The sequence below is a fragment of the Quercus suber genome, unplaced genomic scaffold (genome assembly GCF_002906115.3).
Source record: "Quercus suber isolate HL8 unplaced genomic scaffold, Cork oak 2.0 scaffold_658, whole genome shotgun sequence".
NCBI classification, from domain to species: Eukaryota; Viridiplantae; Streptophyta; class Magnoliopsida; order Fagales; family Fagaceae; genus Quercus; species Quercus suber.
This window is the reverse complement of record NW_027070099.1, coordinates 281844-302788: the sequence shown is the minus strand read 5'-3', so window position 1 is coordinate 302788 and position 20945 is coordinate 281844. Positions and strand designations below refer to the sequence as shown.

General features: G+C 34.0%; 1 protein-coding gene across 1 annotated transcript; it reads left to right on the top strand.

Annotated features, from left to right (window-relative positions):
- The first annotated feature begins 14199 nt into the window (after positions 1 to 14199).
- LOC112032029 (plastidial pyruvate kinase 2) lies at positions 14200 to 20945 on the top strand. The gene is made up of 12 exons (XM_024064730.2): positions 14200 to 14643; positions 14740 to 15027; positions 15764 to 15929; positions 17225 to 17359; positions 17499 to 17609; positions 17717 to 17805; positions 18018 to 18080; positions 18219 to 18394; positions 18852 to 18954; positions 19087 to 19235; positions 19743 to 19851; positions 20613 to 20945. Exons 1-12 carry the CDS (start codon positions 14434 to 14436, stop codon positions 20718 to 20720), a joined length of 1707 nt encoding a protein of 568 aa, XP_023920498.1. The 5' UTR covers positions 14200 to 14433; the 3' UTR covers positions 20721 to 20945.

Genomic DNA, 20945 nt, shown 5'->3' with positions numbered 1-20945 from the left:
AACGAACCGACGAGCGCCGACGAGCAAGCAGACGCCGACGAGCGCCGACCAACCCAGGCGCTGATTTCACCAAACCCCAACGAACCCAGGCGCCGATTTTGACTAAACTCCGGCGAAAGCTTCAGGTGATCGGATCGGATCAGTGGGTATGACTCCGTTTTGGATTTGAAGGTTGTGAGGTTTTTTTTCAGGCCGGCACGTGATGTTTCTTTGAATTTTTGAATTTTTACACAGTAAAATCGACTTCAGCGGAGTCGTCTTCAATACAAAGAAAACGACTCCAGTGGAGTCGTTTTCTTCGTATTGAAGACGACTCCGCTGAAGTCGATTTCTATGCATAAAACCTGACTATAAAGGACTCGATTTCTTTATTTACGTGGCAAAAAAAATTGGTGATATGAACAGTAAAATCGACTCCTCTAAAGTCGAATTGTTAAAAATGCAATATGTTTAAAACGTTGTCTAACTAATAATATTGTTTGGGTTTTGTAATTATTTTATAAAAAAATCCCCATAACACTCCACAAACCCATCACACAAACAACAAAAAATTCCTTTAGATTGATCACGAGATTCACAACACACAAACAACAAAAAATTTCTTTGCTTGTTTTATATGGAGACCATTGCTTTCCTTTATTATGCAGTCTTCATATTTTTTTTTTGTTCATAAAATGTTTAACAGTGGAATAACCATTCAAGTCTGTAGGAGGCACTTGTTTCTTTTATATTCGGCTGCATCTGATAGAGCAGTATCTACGCAACCAAAAATGGCATCCAAACGGACCCAAAATTTTAATATACAAATTCAGAACTGTGGGGGGAGAAAAACCCAGCCCAACTTATTGGGCCCGAGGCCCTGAATGAGGAACACTCTTCATCCGAGGAGATAAGGCCTTCATAACACCATAGCCCAGCCGTGGGTTGGAACTCCAATGAGGGTTTGATGAGAAAACGTAGAGAGAGGAAGACCGGCCTATTCGAACCGAGTTAAGAGAAAGACAACCACCGCCAATCAAGGATAGTCGGCAGTGACCGGTGAGGAGCAGAGACCGGTTGACCTTGGTGGTTGGCCATGAACGAATCTTGGAGATGAGCTCCTTGGGTCCAACCTTGAGAGAGTGGCTAGGGGAACAAAGTTCTTCACTGAGCCCAGTTTCTTCTTCGTCTCATTTTTATTTATTTATTTAAATTAATTTTCTGCATTTTTTAATATAAAAAACTGAGGAAGAAAAAAAAAAAAAAACACTAAACGGTAGAGCATTAACAGAAGTGAGTGGAGGACCTAAATTTTGAAACACTTTTGAAACTTAAAAGATTAATTTTTTTATTTTAACCAAAATAATATAATAAAAAAAGTCATGAGCCAGTACCCTGTCATTCTTTAATAGTGGATAGCTTTGTCAAAAATCAAAGTCAAGCTTTTTTCCTCTCTCTCTTTGACTGTATGATTTTTGGGGTTCAAAATTGAATTTGGCCTGGCGTTCACATGTTAGATACTGCTGGAGTAATAAAGGATTCGGTATGGGTTATTCACATTGTGTGGAAAAAAAAAAAAAAGAAGTCATGAGCTAGTACTCTGGCATTCTTTAATGGTGGATGGCTTTCATGGGTCAAAATCAACCTTTTTTCGTCTCTCTCTTTGACTGTATGTTTTTTTTGGGTTCAAAATTGAATTTGGTCTGGCATTCACATGTTAGATACGGATGGAGTAATAAAGGATTGGGTATGCGTTTTGGGTTTGCTTTGAAGTTTGAGAATTGAGAGGACTGAGCAAAAATGTGTAGAGTGCTTCTTAGGTAATTCTAAGCACGGCTAATGGTGTTTTTTCTCCTTCACATTTATGATGAGGTTTATTTATTATATTTATAGTAAAACTCACTATAAATATAAAAGAAGGGAGTATTATTTTTTCGTATTTTAAGAGTATCTAAGAATTTTTCAAATGTATTTATATATGAATGGGAAAATTCTTAGGTAGTCCTGGAGTATAGTGAAATAGTGCTCTCTCCTCTCACATTCATGGTGGACTCTACCATGAATTTAATAAGCGGACCCCACCATGAATGTGAGAGGAGGGAGCACCATTTTTCGTAATCCGGGAGTACCTAAGAATTACTCACATGAATGAGTCTACAGTACTGCTTTCTCTGCTACTACTATTGCTTTGTTGCTGCTATGCTATGCTAGCTCGCTCAGCCAATCTGCATGCACGAAGATAATGCTTTGACTCTGATTGATTTTCCTTTACACTACTTTACGTCTCAAGCTGCTTGATTTTTAGGCTTTTGGGTTCGGTTCTACACAAGTTACCAAAGTGTGGATTTGGGTGAATAGGAAAGGTCAAATAGACTAGGCTTGAGGCTTGACAAGTTCTCAAATATCACATGTGGTGTTGTACTCATTTCAAAAGAAAATTAATGGTAGCAGGTGGCAGAAAAAGAAAAAAAAAAGGAAAAAGAAAAGAAAAGAAAAGAAAAGAAGACCGTATAGAAGAAGATGGGTCTAGGATGGATCTTCAAGAAATTAAGCAGCAGTGCTAGCCATGGTTGTCAAAATCACGATCCAGATCATCAAATCGCACGATTTTACGATCTCACCTCACCAAAAAGTTTAAAATCGTAGCAGGATCGCAAAAATGGTAGGATCGTGTAGAATTATATTAGAATGTGAATTCTCTTTTGAATTTTATATTTATAATTAGCTAGTTTACCTTAGATTGAGAACTCTCTTTTGGATTACATATTGTAAATTTGTAGTTAGATAGTTTTTATATGCTAACTAGCCTAACTTATTTTGGATTTGGAACTTAGAATTTGGAAAACATCTTCCATATGTGTAGATAATATTTTGGTATTTAGTTGCTAATTAAACATGTACTGAACTTTTTAGATATATTATGTCAAAAGTTAAATATATTTTGTTTCGTTAGAATGATATAAGAATGATGTAGTGCATGCAAATTACATTTTACGATGCACTTTTTTTTTAATGGATGGGTTCATATTTTAAGTGATTATATATCATACAAAGTCACTATCAATAGGTTTTTTACTTAAAATATGAAAATATGTAAGATCTTACGATCCACGATCCGATCCTATGATCCACGATCCTACCTCCCTCCCACGATCCTATGTAGGATCCCGATTTTGACAACCTTGGTGCCAGCCTTAAACCTTGTTAGGAAGTTAGTAAGATACAAAAAGTAGGAAAAAAGAAAAAGAAAAACAAGATACTCGACTTTGTGAAGCTCGAGTACTATTAAGCACCACTACCAAGTACTATTTAGAACTCAATTTTATGAAACTTGAGGACTAAAAAGTAGTAGATTACTAAATATTTTCGAAACAGTACTAGTTTACACAAATTTTGCCAAAACATGGTATTTGGCTATTTTCACTAAACTCTGAGTCTTCATTTTCGGAAAGACAAAGAGAAAGAAGGGAAGAACTGTTAGTACATTTTGAATTAAATATGTTGAAACTCAAAATAACTAAAGATGAATAAAGAGATGAGTTATAATTTGGTAAAGAAAGAGTTACTTGTATGTAAGTTAGATTAAAGAAATTAAGAGAAGTTTTCTAAATTAATAAATAACATGTAGGTTATGTGAAGGGTTGGAAGACTATATATATGGCTATGCTATGGACTAATTTCATATCAAGAGTGAAAGAAGAGAAATAGTTAAAAGTAAAGAGTATTGTGTGAGAGAGTGAATTCAATAATATTCCTAAATACTTGAGAGATTTCGGGCCAAAGAAAGATGTTCTTCTAGTGGAGCTTTGGGCTTGAACACTTTATGCAGAAGCTGTTCTAGCCATACAACATTTGTTGGGCTATTGTATCCTGGGGGAGACAAGTCAGAGAAAGTCTGCACTGGTTACAAAGATTAGTCAACCAAGGGCTTGAATCTCCTTAAAGAGAGCGAGTGTCGCGCCTCAGTCCAAATAGTGTTGTGTAATTTCTCTCTTTAAAGTAATAAAATTCAGAAGTATTATTCAGTTTCTCGTTGTGTTATTTCCATTATTATTGTGATTGCACCAACAAGAACTGAAGAAGAATACCTCTGGTGACTAGCAGATTGGAACGCTGGAATTAACAAAGATAAATTTTAAGCTAGATTGACTAACTGAGTTTATGGAAATAGATGCCGTTTGGTAACGTTATTCTAATAATGTTGTTTATATTTTTTTGAAATATGTGTAGGTGAAAAAATGTATAAAAATACGTATAATGTTGTTTAAAAACTAAAAACATATTGCTAAACTATTATACCAAACGGGGCCCGAGAATCAAGATGAAGATGAAGAAAAGAAAGGTAAGACCGTAAGAATATAGATGGAGAGGCAGTGAGGCAGAGAGATAGAGAGATAGAGAGATGAAAGGTTTTTCTTTTACTTTTTAAATTTATAATCTCTATTTTAGCATATTTTAAGACAATTACATTATATTATTAATGAATTTGTCTGGTATTAAATTTGATTTTAGCATATTTCAAGAATGGGTTAATAAATTTATCTCCTAAAATTTAATTTTGTTAGCTGAAGTTTGACTATTTTTATTTTTTTCATTTTTAATCTTTTGCATTTTAGGATACAACGGAGCCTTTTTAATGCATTTTATTGATCAATAAAAGAGCTTAAATTTTTTTAATTAAAATATATAGATAAATATTATATATATATATATATATAATTTTTTTTTTCAAGTGAAATAAGAGAGTTATGGCCATTTGAGGTCAGACCATTAGTTTTGTCAGGAATTAGGGTTTCGGCAAGCACGCATACACATCTCAAGGGCACACATGCACCCACAGTTCCAGAAACATAGGGCCCATTTAGTAATGTTGTTTAAACAACATTGTTTGTATTTTTTTGGAAATGTGTGGGTGAAAAATTGTGTAGAGCAATGTTGTTTAAAAACTGAAAACTGTTGTTTAAGTGCATGTACCCCCCCCCCTCCAAGATTTTCATATTTAGGGTTCCAAATTTTTTATCTTTGGGTTGGGCCGCCTCCTAGACCTTTAGGAACGTTCAAAAGAATCTAAAAGGCCTGGAAAAACCCTAGTTTATTCATATAAATACTCACCTTATGTCTCAAATCCAAATCCTAGCTAGGGAAAGTTTATTTTTGGCCTCTATATTTTCTAAAAACGTATTTCATCGCTAGTTAAGAATCACATAAATCTCTTGTTATATTTTTTTTTAAGTTTGTTCTTGTTTAGTTTAATAATTATGATGTTTTCTTCATGTATAGGAACATTAACCAATGACATATTAACAAAACTTTCACAAATAAACTCAATATCCTTTCAAATCCAAGCTATTTCTTAACAATAAACTATATCAGAATTTATGAAATCAAGAAGTTTTCCAAAAAAACTGACTTGGTTTATACAATATTAGATGAAATTGACATAATAAATTGTAGGGTTCAATTTCTTTACGTAAACCCAAGGACAATTAATTTGTAGAGTATGAGTCAAAGAACTAGAGTTGGCAAGGGATTAATAACAAATGATTATCACTCTTTCAACTATTCATTCATCAGTTTCCATACATTCCATGGTTTGTTTCAAACCCTCTCCTTCTATTATATAGCCACTCTCACCCTCATCTTTACCGTCCACGTGCTTCCCATCCATGAACTTGCTCAAGTACCTGTCACGTCAGGCAGCTTCTTTTCATCTCTGTGTGAGTGGCGGTAAGTTAGGAAGCACTATTCAGTGGTCTTCTCCACATAAATGCGGCCAGAAAAGCTGTTGCAATGCATTGAATATGGTGGCAGCAGCCTTTCCCTCAGATATTTCCTCATCCTTATCGTTCCTGAATATGTTTTGAGCTTATCTTGTTCAGGTGGAGTCTTCGGACAATCAATTAGGCTTTTCCCTACTCAGTTAGTCTCCGATATCATATCAAAGTAAAACATCTTCCTCGGGCAGGTGATGTCCTCCTCGGACTGGAGATATCCTCCTCGGACAGCGATGATTCGCTACAGGAGGATTCCACTTCACTCTGGGCCCTGCATTCTCCGCATCTTTCTCTTCGGATGTGAAACCGTCCTCTCCTGGGTATTCGGCCCATTAACTTGGGCCTGACCCCCTTATCCCTCACATAAATAATAATAAAAAATCTCTCTCTCTCTCTCTCTCTCTCTCTCTCTCTCTCTCCCTCTATATATATATAAACTAAATCAAAATTATACCATTGTTGTTGTTGTTGTTCCTTTTTTTTTTTTTAATTTATTTGAACGATAGAAAATGATGACATGGTTAAAAGGACAAAAAAGTGGGGTTTAGTTAAATTTTAGATTCACCAATTCAACTCAATGTATTGAATAAATGACAGACATTATAATAATGGTAAAATATTATTTTGGTCCTTAAACTTTACCAAAAGTTCATTTTTCGTTCATAAACTTTAATAAATTCCTTTTTTTGTCCCTAAACTATAGAAAAGTTTATTTTTAAGTTTGTTCTTGTTTAGTTTAATAATTATGATATTTTCTCGATGTATAGGAACATTAACAAATGCTATATAACCTATATTAACAAAACTTTCACAAATAAGGTCAATATCCTCTAAAATCCAAGCTACTTCTAAACAATAAACTCTAAGGTCAATATCCTTTAAAATCCAAGCTACTTCTAAACAATAAACTCTATCAGAATTTATGAAATCAACAAGTTTTCCACACAAAAAAATGACTTGGTTTATACAATAATAGATGAAATTGACAAATTTTTTTTTTGACTCAATAATATATATATATATATATGAACTAAATCAAAATTATCCCATTGTTCTTCTTCTTCTTTTTTATTTTTTTATTTGAACGACAGAAAATGACCCCATTGGTTTTTTTAATACGAAAATAACAACATTGTTAAAAGGACTAAAATGTGGGGTTTAGTTAAATTTTAGACTCAACAACTCAACTCAATGTATTAAATAAATGACAAACATTATAATAACGGTAAAATAATATTTTGGTCCCTAAACTTTACCAAAAGTTCGTTTTTTGTCCATAAATTTTAGTAAATTCCTTTTTTGTCCCTAAACTATAGAAAAGTTTATTTTTAAGTTTGTTCTTGTTTAGTTTAATAATTATGATGTTTTATTGATGTATAGGAACATTAACAAATGATATATCAACAAAACTTTCACAAATAAGCTCAATATCCTCCAAAATCCAAGCTACTTCCAAACAACAAACTCTATCAAAATTTATGAAATCAACAAGTTTTCCAAAAAAATTGACTTGGTTTATACANAAAAAATGTATAAAAATACGTATAATGTTGTTTAAAAACTAAAAACATATTGCTAAACTATTATACCAAACGGGGCCCGAGAATCAAGATGAAGATGAAGAAAAGAAAGGTAAGACCGTAAGAATATAGATGGAGAGGCAGTGAGGCAGAGAGATAGAGAGATAGAGAGATGAAAGGTTTTTCTTTTACTTTTTAAATTTATAATCTCTATTTTAGCATATTTTAAGACAATTACATTATATTATTAATGAATTTGTCTGGTATTAAATTTGATTTTAGCATATTTCAAGAATGGGTTAATAAATTTATCTCCTAAAATTTAATTTTGTTAGCTGAAGTTTGACTATTTTTATTTTTTTCATTTTTAATCTTTTGCATTTTAGGATACAACGGAGCCTTTTTAATGCATTTTATTGATCAATAAAAGAGCTTAAATTTTTTTAATTAAAATATATAGATAAATATTATATATATATATATATATAATTTTTTTTTTCAAGTGGGGCTTTCTTTTATCTGGGGGCCTTAGGTGATTACATCAATTACATCACCTATTGAGCCGGCCCTGACAGTACGGTCCCGAAGCCCAAAAGACAAGCCAAATGTTATGTCTTAGTTAAGGTGATAAGTAATTAATATTACTAAATTAATTAATATAAAGAAAGAGAGTTTCCGGTTCAATGCATTTTGAGGATAAGTAAATTATGGTTTTTTATACATTTGAATATTACTTTTTTTTTTTAAATATTGAAAGTCTATTCTTTCTCTTTCTTTAGATGCAAAATTTCAAATTGTATTTTTGTATGAGTTCTACTAAGTACTAACATATATTTTTCAATTAATAATATAATTAATCCATTTAATTTTTATATTTTATAATAGATGAAATTGACATAATAAATAATAATAATAATAAAATTGACTCAATAATATATATATATATATATATATATGAACTAAATCAAAATTATCCCATTGTTCTTCTTCTTCTTTTTTTTATATTTTTTTAATTTGAATGACAAAAAATGACTCCATTGTTTTTTTTAATACGAAAATGACCCCATTGTTAAAAGGACTAAAAAGTGAGATTTAGTTAAATTTTAGATTCAACAATTCAACTCAATGTATTAAATAAATGACAAACATTATAATAACGGTAAAATATTATTTTGGTCCTTAAATTTTACAAAAAGTTTGTTTTTGTCCTTAAACTTTAGTAAATTCTTTTTTTGTCCCTAAACTATAGAAAAGTTTGTTTTTTCATCCCTAAACTATTGAAAATGTTTTACTTTTGTCCTTAAACTTTAAAAAAGTTCTTCTTTCATCCCTAAACTATTAAAAAAAACCTTCTTTTTTTTCCATTCCTATTTTTGTCTCTAAACTATTGAAAAAAAAATGTCTATAAAGTTTAAGGATGAAAAACAAAAAACTTTTTCAAAGTTTAGAAATGAAAAATAAACTTTTGATAATGTTTAAGAACCAAAATAGTATATTTACACACACAATTATAATAAATTTTCTTTTTAACTCCAAAAAAAAAATCACTCTTTAAACTCCTTCGCATTAGAGAGAGAAAAAAAAAACATATTCATTTGGATTTGATTTTTTAATTTTTTTTAATTTTTATACTCAATCAAATTTAATAATTGAAATTGAATTTGGAACTACATGACATCCACTTCAAAATAGGCAATCACATTCACAACCTAAATCCCAAATACTTAAACGACGTCGCATTTATTCCTTCAGAGGTTAAAGTTAAACCTTTAAACCCCAAATTGAAACACACGCAGAGACTAACAGATAGTTTATATACTCACAAACTTAAAGGGTTAGCGCTTGTGTGTAAAGGGTTATAGCTTATTTGATTTGAGTTAAAAGCAAATATATGCATTTTTCACTAGCCCATCATGTGCTCTTTATCAGAGTATTAAGAATTCACAGGTTAAAGAGCAATGATTTAATTAGAGATTGAAAGAAGAAAATAAGAAGAATTCACATGTTCCCCCCTTCTTGCTAAAACTGAAGCAATCCTCTGGGCACTGCACCTAGCTTATGGAGAAAACTGGAGGCATATTACTGTGTAAAGCAACTCAAAAATTAGCATCGATGCCATCTTGGATGGTTCAGGCAACCCCGTGTGGGCTATCTCTACTAAGGTCTTCAACATTAGTCTATTGGCTAAGTCCTTTTCCTCCTATGGTTTTATTTTTGACACTTTATCCATCTGAGGTTACTTTCGTTTAGTCTCTCTCTGTTACCCACCTCTGTTAAAAAAGAGGGGTAAATAAGTCTTTTTACACCCATTTTATGTCTCTCTCCTCCCAAAACAATAAAAAAAAAAAAAAAAACTCACAATTCAAAAACATGAAGAACATACACCAAGAAAACTAATACAAATCAAATCAAGCAATACCATCAAAGTACAAACCACAGATCTATCAAAATACAACTCCAAAACCCAAGTCAAAATACAAACATCAACACACCCACACACATCCAAACCCATCGATCCATCACTAACCATGCCTCAAATCCCATTTTTCAAACCCCAACAACCAAAAGAAACCCAATCCCTAAATCAAATAAACAAAGAAGAAGAAAAATATAGCACAACATTTAATCCCACGTTTTATACCAGATTGGCTTCAAAATTAAGCCCACAAAAAAGAGTCACAAATTGCTAGCAACACATTGAAAAATAACATGCAGAGAGAGAAAAATCACAGTTTCAACTTCTCTGTTGGAAGGAAAAAAAAAAAAAAAACTTTGAACTTTAATGGAACTTAAGAACAAATGAATTCAAACCCAGGCATATATTTGAAACCCCAATTTCATATCCAGACATATATTTTAGGGACTTCTCAAACCAAGAAAAATTAAACTCAAATCAACCGCTCCACAAATCTCATCCTCTCTCTATCTTCCCCCTCTCTCTCTTTCGTCCATCCATCCAATATATCATTGAAATCTTTGTAAATTGTGGAAAAAATCCGACCATCAAATTCCAATTTACCCTCAATACATATATTATTAGAGTGAGTTAGCATTGGGAGGTAGAGGTATAGGTGGGCAAAGAAAACGCTGCGGTGGAGGAAGATGTGGGCGCTATGGGAGGTGAGAAGCTCGACGCGAATAATGAGGGAAGGGTCAAGCCTTTAATAGCCAAACTTATCGATGAGCTTGTCGTAGTTGATCTTGCCTCCGTCTTTGTCCAACACCATGCTCCTATCTCCGTCGCTTTTCTATCCATCAATCCCAAGAGCCACAACGAGTTGCTACCCACGGCCCCACGAACCCAAGTCCACCCATAGCACCACGACCCCACGTTGATCTGAAGCCCACCCAATAGAGAGAAACACAAATGGATTAAGACCGAAAGTGTTCCCAAACATGAATAGGTTAGTAAGGCTCAAAACCTAGAATCTATAGGTCTCCTTCTTCCTCGGTTTCCTTGCACGATGAAAACCCAGATGATTCTTGGACTAATAAATCAAGTGGGTGCCATTGTAGCATCTAAGATCTCAGGTGGGTGAGCAAGCGTAGGAGAGGAGTGTTTGATCTGATTTCTTATTTGATTTTTTTTATGAAACTTGTTAGAGTAACAGAAAAATTAGAGGTGGGTTACGGAGCATAAAAGGAATGAACCACGGGTGGGTAAAGTGTCAAAAATGAAAACACGAGTGAGTAAGTTAAATTCGGACTAAACCACAGGTGGGTAATCTGTAAGTATCCCTTTTCTTTGGATTAATAGAAGTGGAAATGTTGCTGCCCATGTAATAGCAAAGTACACACTAGATTGTTTAGGCTCTCTCAGTTTTGTACCAGGCAATCTTCTAGCTAGTTTGGCTGTTGTTTGTGAGGAAGATGCCTTGGCCTATTAGTTTCTTTTCAAGTAATATATTAAAGTTTACCAAAAAAAAAGAGAAAAAAAAGAAAACGAAAAAAAGAAAATAAGATGAAGCAGCCTACGAAGAAGACTGAACGTAAATGATAGTAGCCTATTGTTTGCTCTTAGTGTATATGACTTGGAGCTTTTGTACCGTATAAGTTTAGTTGGCAAATAGGGCCAAAATGGCCAAATATCACTGTTTACCGAAATATATATCAATCTATCACAATTTCAGAAATATGTAAGGATCTACCACTTTTTGGGTACTCGAGTTTTCCATGGTACTTAAGTTCCATGAACTCGAGTTCTTTGAAAAAATAGACTTCAAATTTGCTAGAAAATTTTTCCATGGATCTCGAGTTCATGGAACTTCGAGTACCCAAAAAGTGGTAGATTTTTACATATTTCCAAAACAGTAGTAGATTGATATATATTTTGGTAAACAGTACTTTTGTGCCATTTTGGCCTAGTAAATAGCATGCCAGTCACGTGTTTGAACTCAATTAGCTGGTTTTAGATTTAATACAGTCAGTTAGTTAGGTGAAAAAAATTAACCATTTTTTTTGTTAAGTGAAAAATTAAAATAATAGATGAAACTTATAAGTTCTAGATTCAAACCATTCTTAAAATGATTTAATTATTTTCTACATTAAATTATCTATATTTGTTCTTTTAAAAAAGAAAAGTTATCTATATTTGTTATTTAATTTTTTTTTTAAATTTTGTAATTTTTTTAAAGAAACATAATACATTTACATTCAATTATTATATAAGGCGAGATATTTTGTATATAAATAATGTAATGTATGATTGTAATTTGTTTTAGTACTCCTTACAAATGATTCATCATCTATACATCTTGAAAAACCTAAAGAGAAATATATAAATAAATCAATTACTTATATTAGAAAAAAAAAATAAAAAAACTTTAATTACATTAAAAAAATGTAATTTTATAAAAAAAAAATTACCAACATTACATTGAAAAGAATAATTCTCAATGAATCATCTCCTCTTTTTACACAAATCTCTCATTTTAAAGCATCATCGAAGTAGACTGAAGTGGATTGAATGGAATGAAGTAGACTAAATGGACCGAAATAGTCCTAATTGACCAAAGTAGACCGAAATGGACTAAATGGACCGAACTAGACCTAAGTGGACTAAATGGACTGAAATGGACCTAAAGGACCAAGTGGACTGAAATTGACCGAAGTAAACCGAAATAGACCAAATTGGCCGAATTAGCCAAAGTATACTAAATGGATCGAAATGGATTGAGAGGACCGAATTGGACGAAGATGGACCGAAGTAGATCAAATGAACCAAAATGTACCAATTGGACCGAGCAAACCAAACTGGACCATAATGGACCAAATAGGTATGTTAAATTAATGTGACTCAGAAGATGGTAGCAACAATAAATACTACGGTTTATTTTTTTATATTTTTTTTATATATATTTCTTTAAGGATGAAAATATCACAAAATTAGACAATGATCCCATAATACGATTCCGTGATAAATCCAAAATCTCACTCTTATATATTCTCCCTTTCATCTCATCAAGGTTCAAATTTATTATTTGGTAGAGAATTGCGCAGCTGGTGACCCAACAAAGCTAACACAGTCAAAGTTAAATTCTATGACAAATTGCTATTTTTAATCCCCAATGTCATCATCTTTATGTGAGTATCAACTAATGGGATTATCTAGCAAAAGAAAAAAAAGGAAATTGGAGGAATCACGAGTGGAATAATCCTCTATGTAGTTGCGTCTACTATAACCTTTATCATATCTGCATTGTAGAAGACCCAAACCGATTGTTTAGATTCAGTTTTTTTATTTTAAAAAAATTATATGAGGTTCATTTTTTTTATTACAAAATTTTAGGGTCAAACTATGATGTTAATAATCCTTTTTACATACTAGTAGACCCAAACCTATTGATATCTTGGTTTAATGATAAAAAACAATTATTATGAGCGAACATCATAAATTGAAATTCTATTATATACCAAGAGCCTTGTAGCTCAATTAGTTAGCATCTCCTGGTATTTCTAATGGAGACTTCTAAGATTAAAATCTCTTATCTCCATTGTAATTACCAAATTATATATGTGTGTGTGTGTCAATTTGTTAAAAGTCTTGTAACTTAAGTGGTTGATACTTCCTAGTATGTATATGACATATATTGAGGGCACCCCTTTCCCGTTATAACTATCAAACTATTAAAAAAAAAAAAAAAAAAAAAACCTCAATTGACATCTTCTCATGCACAAAAGTGCTCAGGGTTTAGGGTGGGCTTGACTTTTGAATCAATTTCATCTCTCAACTTCAAAATCAAGCCAATTACTGTTGAATTTTTTGAAATCAATTTAATTCTATTCATTGAAATTGACTTGGTTAATACAATTATAGATGAAATTGACATAATTAATAGTAAAGAAAAAAAGTGGTTAGATTAAATATATATAAACTAAATTAAAATTACCCCATTGTCCTTTTTTTTTTTTTTAATTTTTTAATTTTTTAATTTTTTATACTTGAACGATAGAAAATTACTCCACTGTTAAAGGACTAAAAGTGAGGTTTAGTCAAATTTTAGATTTAACAATTCAATTCAATTCATTAAATAAATGACAAACATTATAATAATAAAACTAAAACTATATACTATACGCAAACAAAAATACACAATTATAATTAATATTTTTAAGCTCCCAAAAGGAAAAAAAAATTTAATTTTTTAAATTCCCGCACATTAACGAGGAGAAAAAAAAAATATTCATTTGGATTTGATTCTTTTATAATCCATCAAATTCAATAATAGAAAATTGAATTCGGAACCACATGAACATCCACTTCAAAATAGGCAAATTCATCACAACCTAAATCCCAAAATACTTAAACGACGTCGCATTTATTCCTTCTAGAGGTCAAAGTTAAAACCTCTAAACCCCAAATTCACACGCACACTCCCATTTTCTTTCCCCTGCTAAAACCCACAAATCCAAATGCGCTTGAATTGAAATTAAAACTTTACAAAAAAACGCTATTCATTTCTCTATCTCTTCGATACAACCAAAGCGCTCTCTCTCTGTCTCTCCTCAATTCCTCCGCCAAAAATTCAACAACCATAGATATCTCCAACTCCAACCTCCAAAATACACATCACTCCCGTTCTGTTCAAAACTCTCTCTCTCTCTCTCTCTCTCTCTCTCTGAAAATCTCCAATTCCTTTCTTCTCTCTCTCTCTGCAACAATGGCTCAAGTCGTCGCCACCCGATCGATTCAAACCGCCTTACTCTGCCCTAACTCTAGATCCCCACAGCACAATCCTTCAACTCTCGCCTCCAGAGTCTTCTTCCCACGTGAGAATAACACCACCACCACCGCCTCTCGCATTGTGGCAATGAGATCCGCACGTGCCGAGCCCGAGCTCATTCCCGTCTCACCCGAAGATGTACCAAAGGTCTGTGTTACTACTACTACTACTACTACTCACCGTGTTATTGAATTATTGGAAGTTGCGAATTTTGAATATTTCTTCACGATTTTGTTTGATTAGAGAGTGGAGCAATTTGAGCACGTAGATGTTCAGGAACTGCTCGACAATCCGGTGGGGTCGATGTGGTCGAAGCCGATAGTGAGGCGGAAGACGAAGATCGTTTGCACGATCGGGCCTTCGACGAACACGAGGGAGATGATATGGAAGCTCGCTGAGGCTGGAATGAATGTTGCGAGGATGAACATGTCGCACGGGGACCACGCGTCTCATCAGAGAGTCATAGACTTGGTTAAGGAGTACAACGCGCAAAGCAAAGACAATGTCATTGCTATCATGCTTGACACCAAGGCAAGCAAGTTTTTAATCGTTGTGTATTCGTTTCGTGTTTTCGGGTTTTTATGTTTAGTTAGTACACCATTTTGCATAAGTGGGTTTTGGCATTTCTTGGATAAAAACTGACAATTGCATATTAACTGAATGTTGAGGTGACTAGTTGTGATTGGTGCAACATTACTTTCACATGGGTACATCACTAACATGGCTTTTATTGTACACCATTCACAAAGTGCTAGTCGTGTATTCGTTTTGTATTTTTCGCTTTTATGTTAAGTTAGTACACCATTTTGCATAAGTGGGTTTGGCATTACTTGGATAAGAAACTGATAACTGTATATTAACTGAATGGTTTCATTGGGTAAAGTGTAAAGGAGAGGCTGTTTTCATAGAGCAATGCTGGGGACACAAAAAAGATTGCAATTTTTTTTAAAATTTTTCACAACTTGTTGAGGTGGCTAGTTGTGATTGGTGCAACATTACTTTCACATGGGTATATCGTTGACGCGACTTTTATTGTACACCATTCACAAAGTGCAATCTTGGAATCTCAGGATTTGTGAAAGTGTAAAATTTTTTGTGTCAAAAGACTTATTGACATTCTTGTCACAAGGGTATTATAAAGAACAAAATTTTAACATGCTATTTCAGATAATAGTTACATATTTCCATGTGTAACTATGTATTGATTATTAATATTATATTTGGGTTGGTTTAATGTCTTTGTTTATGTATTATTGGTTGTCATCAGGGCCCTGAAGTTAGGAGTGGGGACCTGCCCCAACCAATCATGTTGACAAGCGGGCAAGAATTCACCTTTACAATTCGGAGAGGGGTTGGCTCAGCGGATTGTGTTAGCGTGAACTATGATGATTTTGTTAACGATGTAGAAGAGAATGACATGCTTCTTGTTGATGGTATGCTATACTTGTCCTTTCTATTAAACAAGGACGTTTCTATCATCTAGACCATGGTCATTGATTAAAGTATCACTTAAAGGAGAGATTACCATTCATGCTTAAAGTTCTATCATTTTTTTTTCAAATACTAGGATGTCATATATTTTAATATTTACTAAAGGATATTTATTGAATTTTTTTTTTCGCTACAGGATGAGGTTGAAAAAATCCTTGTCTGTAATGGCCTGTTTGGAAGTTTAGAGAGGGAGAAGAGTAGAGGGGAGTAAAGGGGAGGAGAGTAGTGGAGGGGAGAGTAGAGGTGAATGGTTCCCCTCCACCTTGTTTGGATGTTTTTAAAATTAGCAAGGGGGAAGGGAGTAATTAACCCTTCCCCTTGTTTGGATGTTTTAAAAATTTGGATAGAGAGGAGAGGAAATGATTAAAATAGACAAATTTACCCCTATTTGAATATAGACTTGCAACATTGGTCTATGATTAATTTAGAAAGGATAAATTAGAGAATTTACTTAGACAATAATTTATCTACTTTACTCTCCCTCCAAATCTCTCCAATTTGGGGGAATTAAAAATGAGGGGTTAGAGGGAGTTGAAACCTCTCCAAACCCTTCCGCATGTTCTGTCACTTACCAAATTTTCTGAGTACCGAGATCAGGCTATTGTATGTGTGCATGCCTGTGAATATCACTGTGAAAGTTATGTTATATTCCCAAATATGAAGTCAATATGCTTTTAGAAATGTTTATTATATTGTTGTGTGACAGAAAAATATCATTAACTACTGAATGGAATATGAGCCACCATGTACCATGTCTCTCACGCTGTTGATAAACATGTAATTTGTTGATATCAGTCCAGTGGGCTCTGCTTTTAAAGATTTTTAAGAATTTGTGACCGAGAGCATTTGAATTGGGTAAAAAGAGGCTTATGTCGTATGCTGAGATTTCACACTTTGTTTAAGATTTTAGAACCTGTAAAACTTTTATAAGGGTTTATCAGCTTTAGTATTGTGTAAGGGTTTCTGCCCATGGAATTCTCTTGAAGCACTTGAGATGAATTATCATAACAAGTTCAAATTAGTTCCTGTTTCCACCAGTTCAGACTCTTCAGAGCCTTTAAGAACCACAGATTTTAAGCTAACTGTAGATTCTGTTGAGAGATGATTGTCTTTGGATTGCAAGTGTGATTATAGAGGCAAGCTCTGTTCTCTGTATATCAGATTAGAATTAGGAATGATGTAACATTTCCTTTTATGACATATGCACTGCACGGCTGACTCTTGATCTATGCTATAGGTGGTATGATGTCATTGATGGTGAAATCCAAGACAGAAGATTCAGTGAAATGTGTAGTCGTTGATGGAGGAGAGCTCAAGTCTAGGCGTCACTTAAACGTTCGAGGAAAGAGTGCAACACTACCTTCCATCACTGGTTAGACCTTGGATCTTTATGCCCTCTGTACTATCCTACTGATTTGCCTTTTCCTCTCTCTCTCTCTCTCTAGGTGAGCAGTTACTGAAATTTTTTCATTTTCCAAATGGACATAAATGTTTATATTGGTTTGTTGCAGAGAAGGATTGGGATGATATCAAATTCGGAGTGGACAACAAAGTTGATTTTTATGCCGTCTCCTTTGTTAAAGACGCACAAGTAGTTCATGAATTGAAGAATTATCTGCAAAGTAAACATAGAGACAAAATACCTTAATTTAAAAATGAAATTTGAACATGCTTGTTAGTCTTCCCTGGAGTACCAATTATAATATAATTTTTCCATTTTCTATGGCAGGCTGTGGTGCAGATATACATGTCATTGTCAAAATTGAAAGTGCAGACTCTATCCCAAATTTGCATTCCATTATCACAGCATCTGATGGGGTGATCTCCCTAATCCTTGCATTTTATCTTCTAGTTGCTGCTCCATTTGATGGACAGTTATCATTTAGACCTAGAATTTTACCAGTTTTCTTTAATATTGATCTAAATCTGGCTTCTTACTTATCAATAAAAAAATAAAAAATCTGGATTCTTGCCTTTCTTGTGTACTACCTGGCACCTGCTTGAAGTAACACATGCTCTTCCTATTCCAGGCAATGGTTGCAAGGGGAGACCTTGGTGCAGAGCTCCCTATTGAGGAGGTTCCACTTCTGCAGGTATTTTACATTTTAAGTTTTAATAGAATAGCAACAAAAGGGATGTCATTGCCTGTTTTGGTGGCCTTTTATAGGAACTTTTAAGAGGTCAAGTTGAGTTACTCTTTGACATTCAGAACATTTCAATACAAATTGCAGGAAGAGATAATCAGGATCTGCCGTAGCATGGGGAAGGCTGTTATTGTGGCAACAAATATGCTGGAAAGCATGATTGTACACCCAACACCAACCAGAGCAGAGGTATCAGACATTGCCATTGCTGTCCGAGAGGGTGCTGATGCAGTCATGCTTTCTGGTGAAACTGCTCATGGAAAGTAAGCTACTTCTCTTTGACTTTGTAGTCTGTTACTTCGGATTTTTTTTTTGGATAAGTAATTAATTTAATTAAAAACAGAGAAAGTGGTACCCAATTACACTAGCTTTATACAGTTAGACACTAGTCTGTTACTTTGGATGTGATTGGAGATTTTTTTTTTTTGGGTGTAAGCATCATGCACAATGAGAAGTATTTATTTACTTCTGATCAATCCTTGGTGGGTACAGAGAGATTTGATGTCCCTGGAAAAATACCTAAGATTGAATGGTTTGGTTCCTTGCTGTCAAATTTTGGTCACTGCAGATTTGTGTTTCAGTGGCGTTGCTCAGGTTGCAATAGAGCAAGTAACATCCATATTGCTTACAAGCCACTATGGGCTTAAATAATATGGATTATTTATGTGTAAACTTTTACACCTTAATGCACTCAAATGACCTGATTTCACTGCCATGCAGGTTCCCTTTGAAAGCTGTGAAAGTCATGCACACAGTTGCATTACGGACTGAGGCTACAATATCAGGCGGTGAAATGCCAGCTAATCTTGGTCAAGCCTTCAAGGTTATTTGATGCAAATTTCATATATTTTGATGTTTCATGGAGTCTCTATGTGCACCGCCTCCCCCCTCCGAAAAAAAACCCATTTGATTTTTAACACTGAATACTGACTGGAAGTTTTTTTGTTGCGTGTAGAATCATATGAGTGAAATGTTTGCTTACCATGCAACCATGATGTCTAACACTCTTGGAACCTCAATTGTTGTCTTCACCAGAACTGGTTTCATGGCTACTCTACTGAGCCACTATCGGCCTTCTGGCACTATTTTTGCTTTTACAAATGAGTGAGTTTCTTCTATCCTTAAGTCCCAAAACTGTTATGCAATGAGGATGCTGTTTACATGGGAGGTTATGATACAGTATTGCATATTGGACCTCATCATGCTGCAGGCATATTTTCTGTCTCTATTAGATTTTTCTTTAGGCATAAGTCTACTTTTGACAGACTCTTAGCTGGTCATTGTGATGCAAAATATGGCACAGTAAATGTTCTATCTTGTATTAGTTGACTGTATGGCTGAAAATATAGAACTGCTAAGTTCGTTAGTGTCTGGATTAATTACTGAAATCCAAAATTAATCTGGAGCTTGGAAAACCAAATTATTTTCCTGAGATCAGCTAGTTTTGAGAGTGTATTTCTATTAATTTACATTTTGTTTAAATATCGTTGAGTTGGAAGTTCATGAATGAGGTCTATTGTTTGCTTGATGAGTTAATTGAGAGTTTGGAGAAAAGCCAAGGAATGTAAATCTAATAATGTGGCTGATCACATAACTTTGATGGCCATGCAGGAAGACTATTCAACAGAGGCTGGCAGTGTATCAAGGAGTCTGTCCTATCTACATGCAATTCTCAGAAGATGCTGAAGAGACATTTTCAAATGCCTTAGCTTTATTACGGGTAAAGGTTTTCACAAGTGAATTCACTTGCATCATTTGACTTGGGCAGTAATGAAGATGTACTGGTCTGCTCAAATTTAGCTAACAAAGATCAGGATTAAATAATACAATAGAATTATAAGTTCAAACTTCAATGTGTTTCTCTTTGAAACCCAAACATAGATGGGTTGTGGTGCATCTGGCTTTCAGGGTCAGAACTTCAACATGGGAACAATCCATATAATAACCTTTGGGTTTGGCTTGCATCAAATCTCCTGTGCACTGGACGCAACATGTGTCCTAAATGGCCATGTGTTGGTCCCGTATCTCGTCTTGTGCATAGGAGCATTGGATGGAAGCCTTACCCCAACAACCTTCAACATGGGCCCAATATCTCTTGCCCTGTGACATTTGTGCTTTTGCGTTTCCATGTATCTTACATGGTATACTTTATGACTGACCATGCTGTCCATTTGGACTGATGAATGACATTTCAATTTAGAGGGTATATCTCTATAAAAGACAACTGGAGGTTTGGCACTCCCAACCTTAAGTGGACTATCCTTACGCAATCTTTATAGTTTTCTTGGAAATCAGAGCTTGTTGAATTGTGTAAGCCCGTAAGGTGATGAATTGCTATCCATAATTCAACCAGTGTTCTTGCCATAGAGTGCTAGATTTCACGGACAGCTAGATTTTCTGGATCCGAAAATTCAAATTAAATAGGTTTCATATGATCACATCTTCATCATTGTAATATACTTTTTTGGTTTTCATGTACAGAAGCAAGGGATGGTGAAGGAAGGAGAAGAGGTAGCACTTCTCCAGAGTGGAAGACAACCCATCTGGCGGTTCCAATCTACCCACAATATCCAGGTCCGGAAAGCGTAGATGCCTGTGATTATTTTGAACTGTCAGGGCACTCGAATCTGTTCTGGGGTTTCCCTCTGATGGATTGACGTGAATTTTGCTTGCATTATTATTTATGTGTATTTCATGGTTCCACTTGCTTCTCTTTGGTGCATTGTTCTGTTTTGTTTTTGGTAGAATACTGCTTTTTAAATTTCCTGATATATGTTCAGAAATCTATAGAGGTTGCCGTTTTATCTTGTTAAA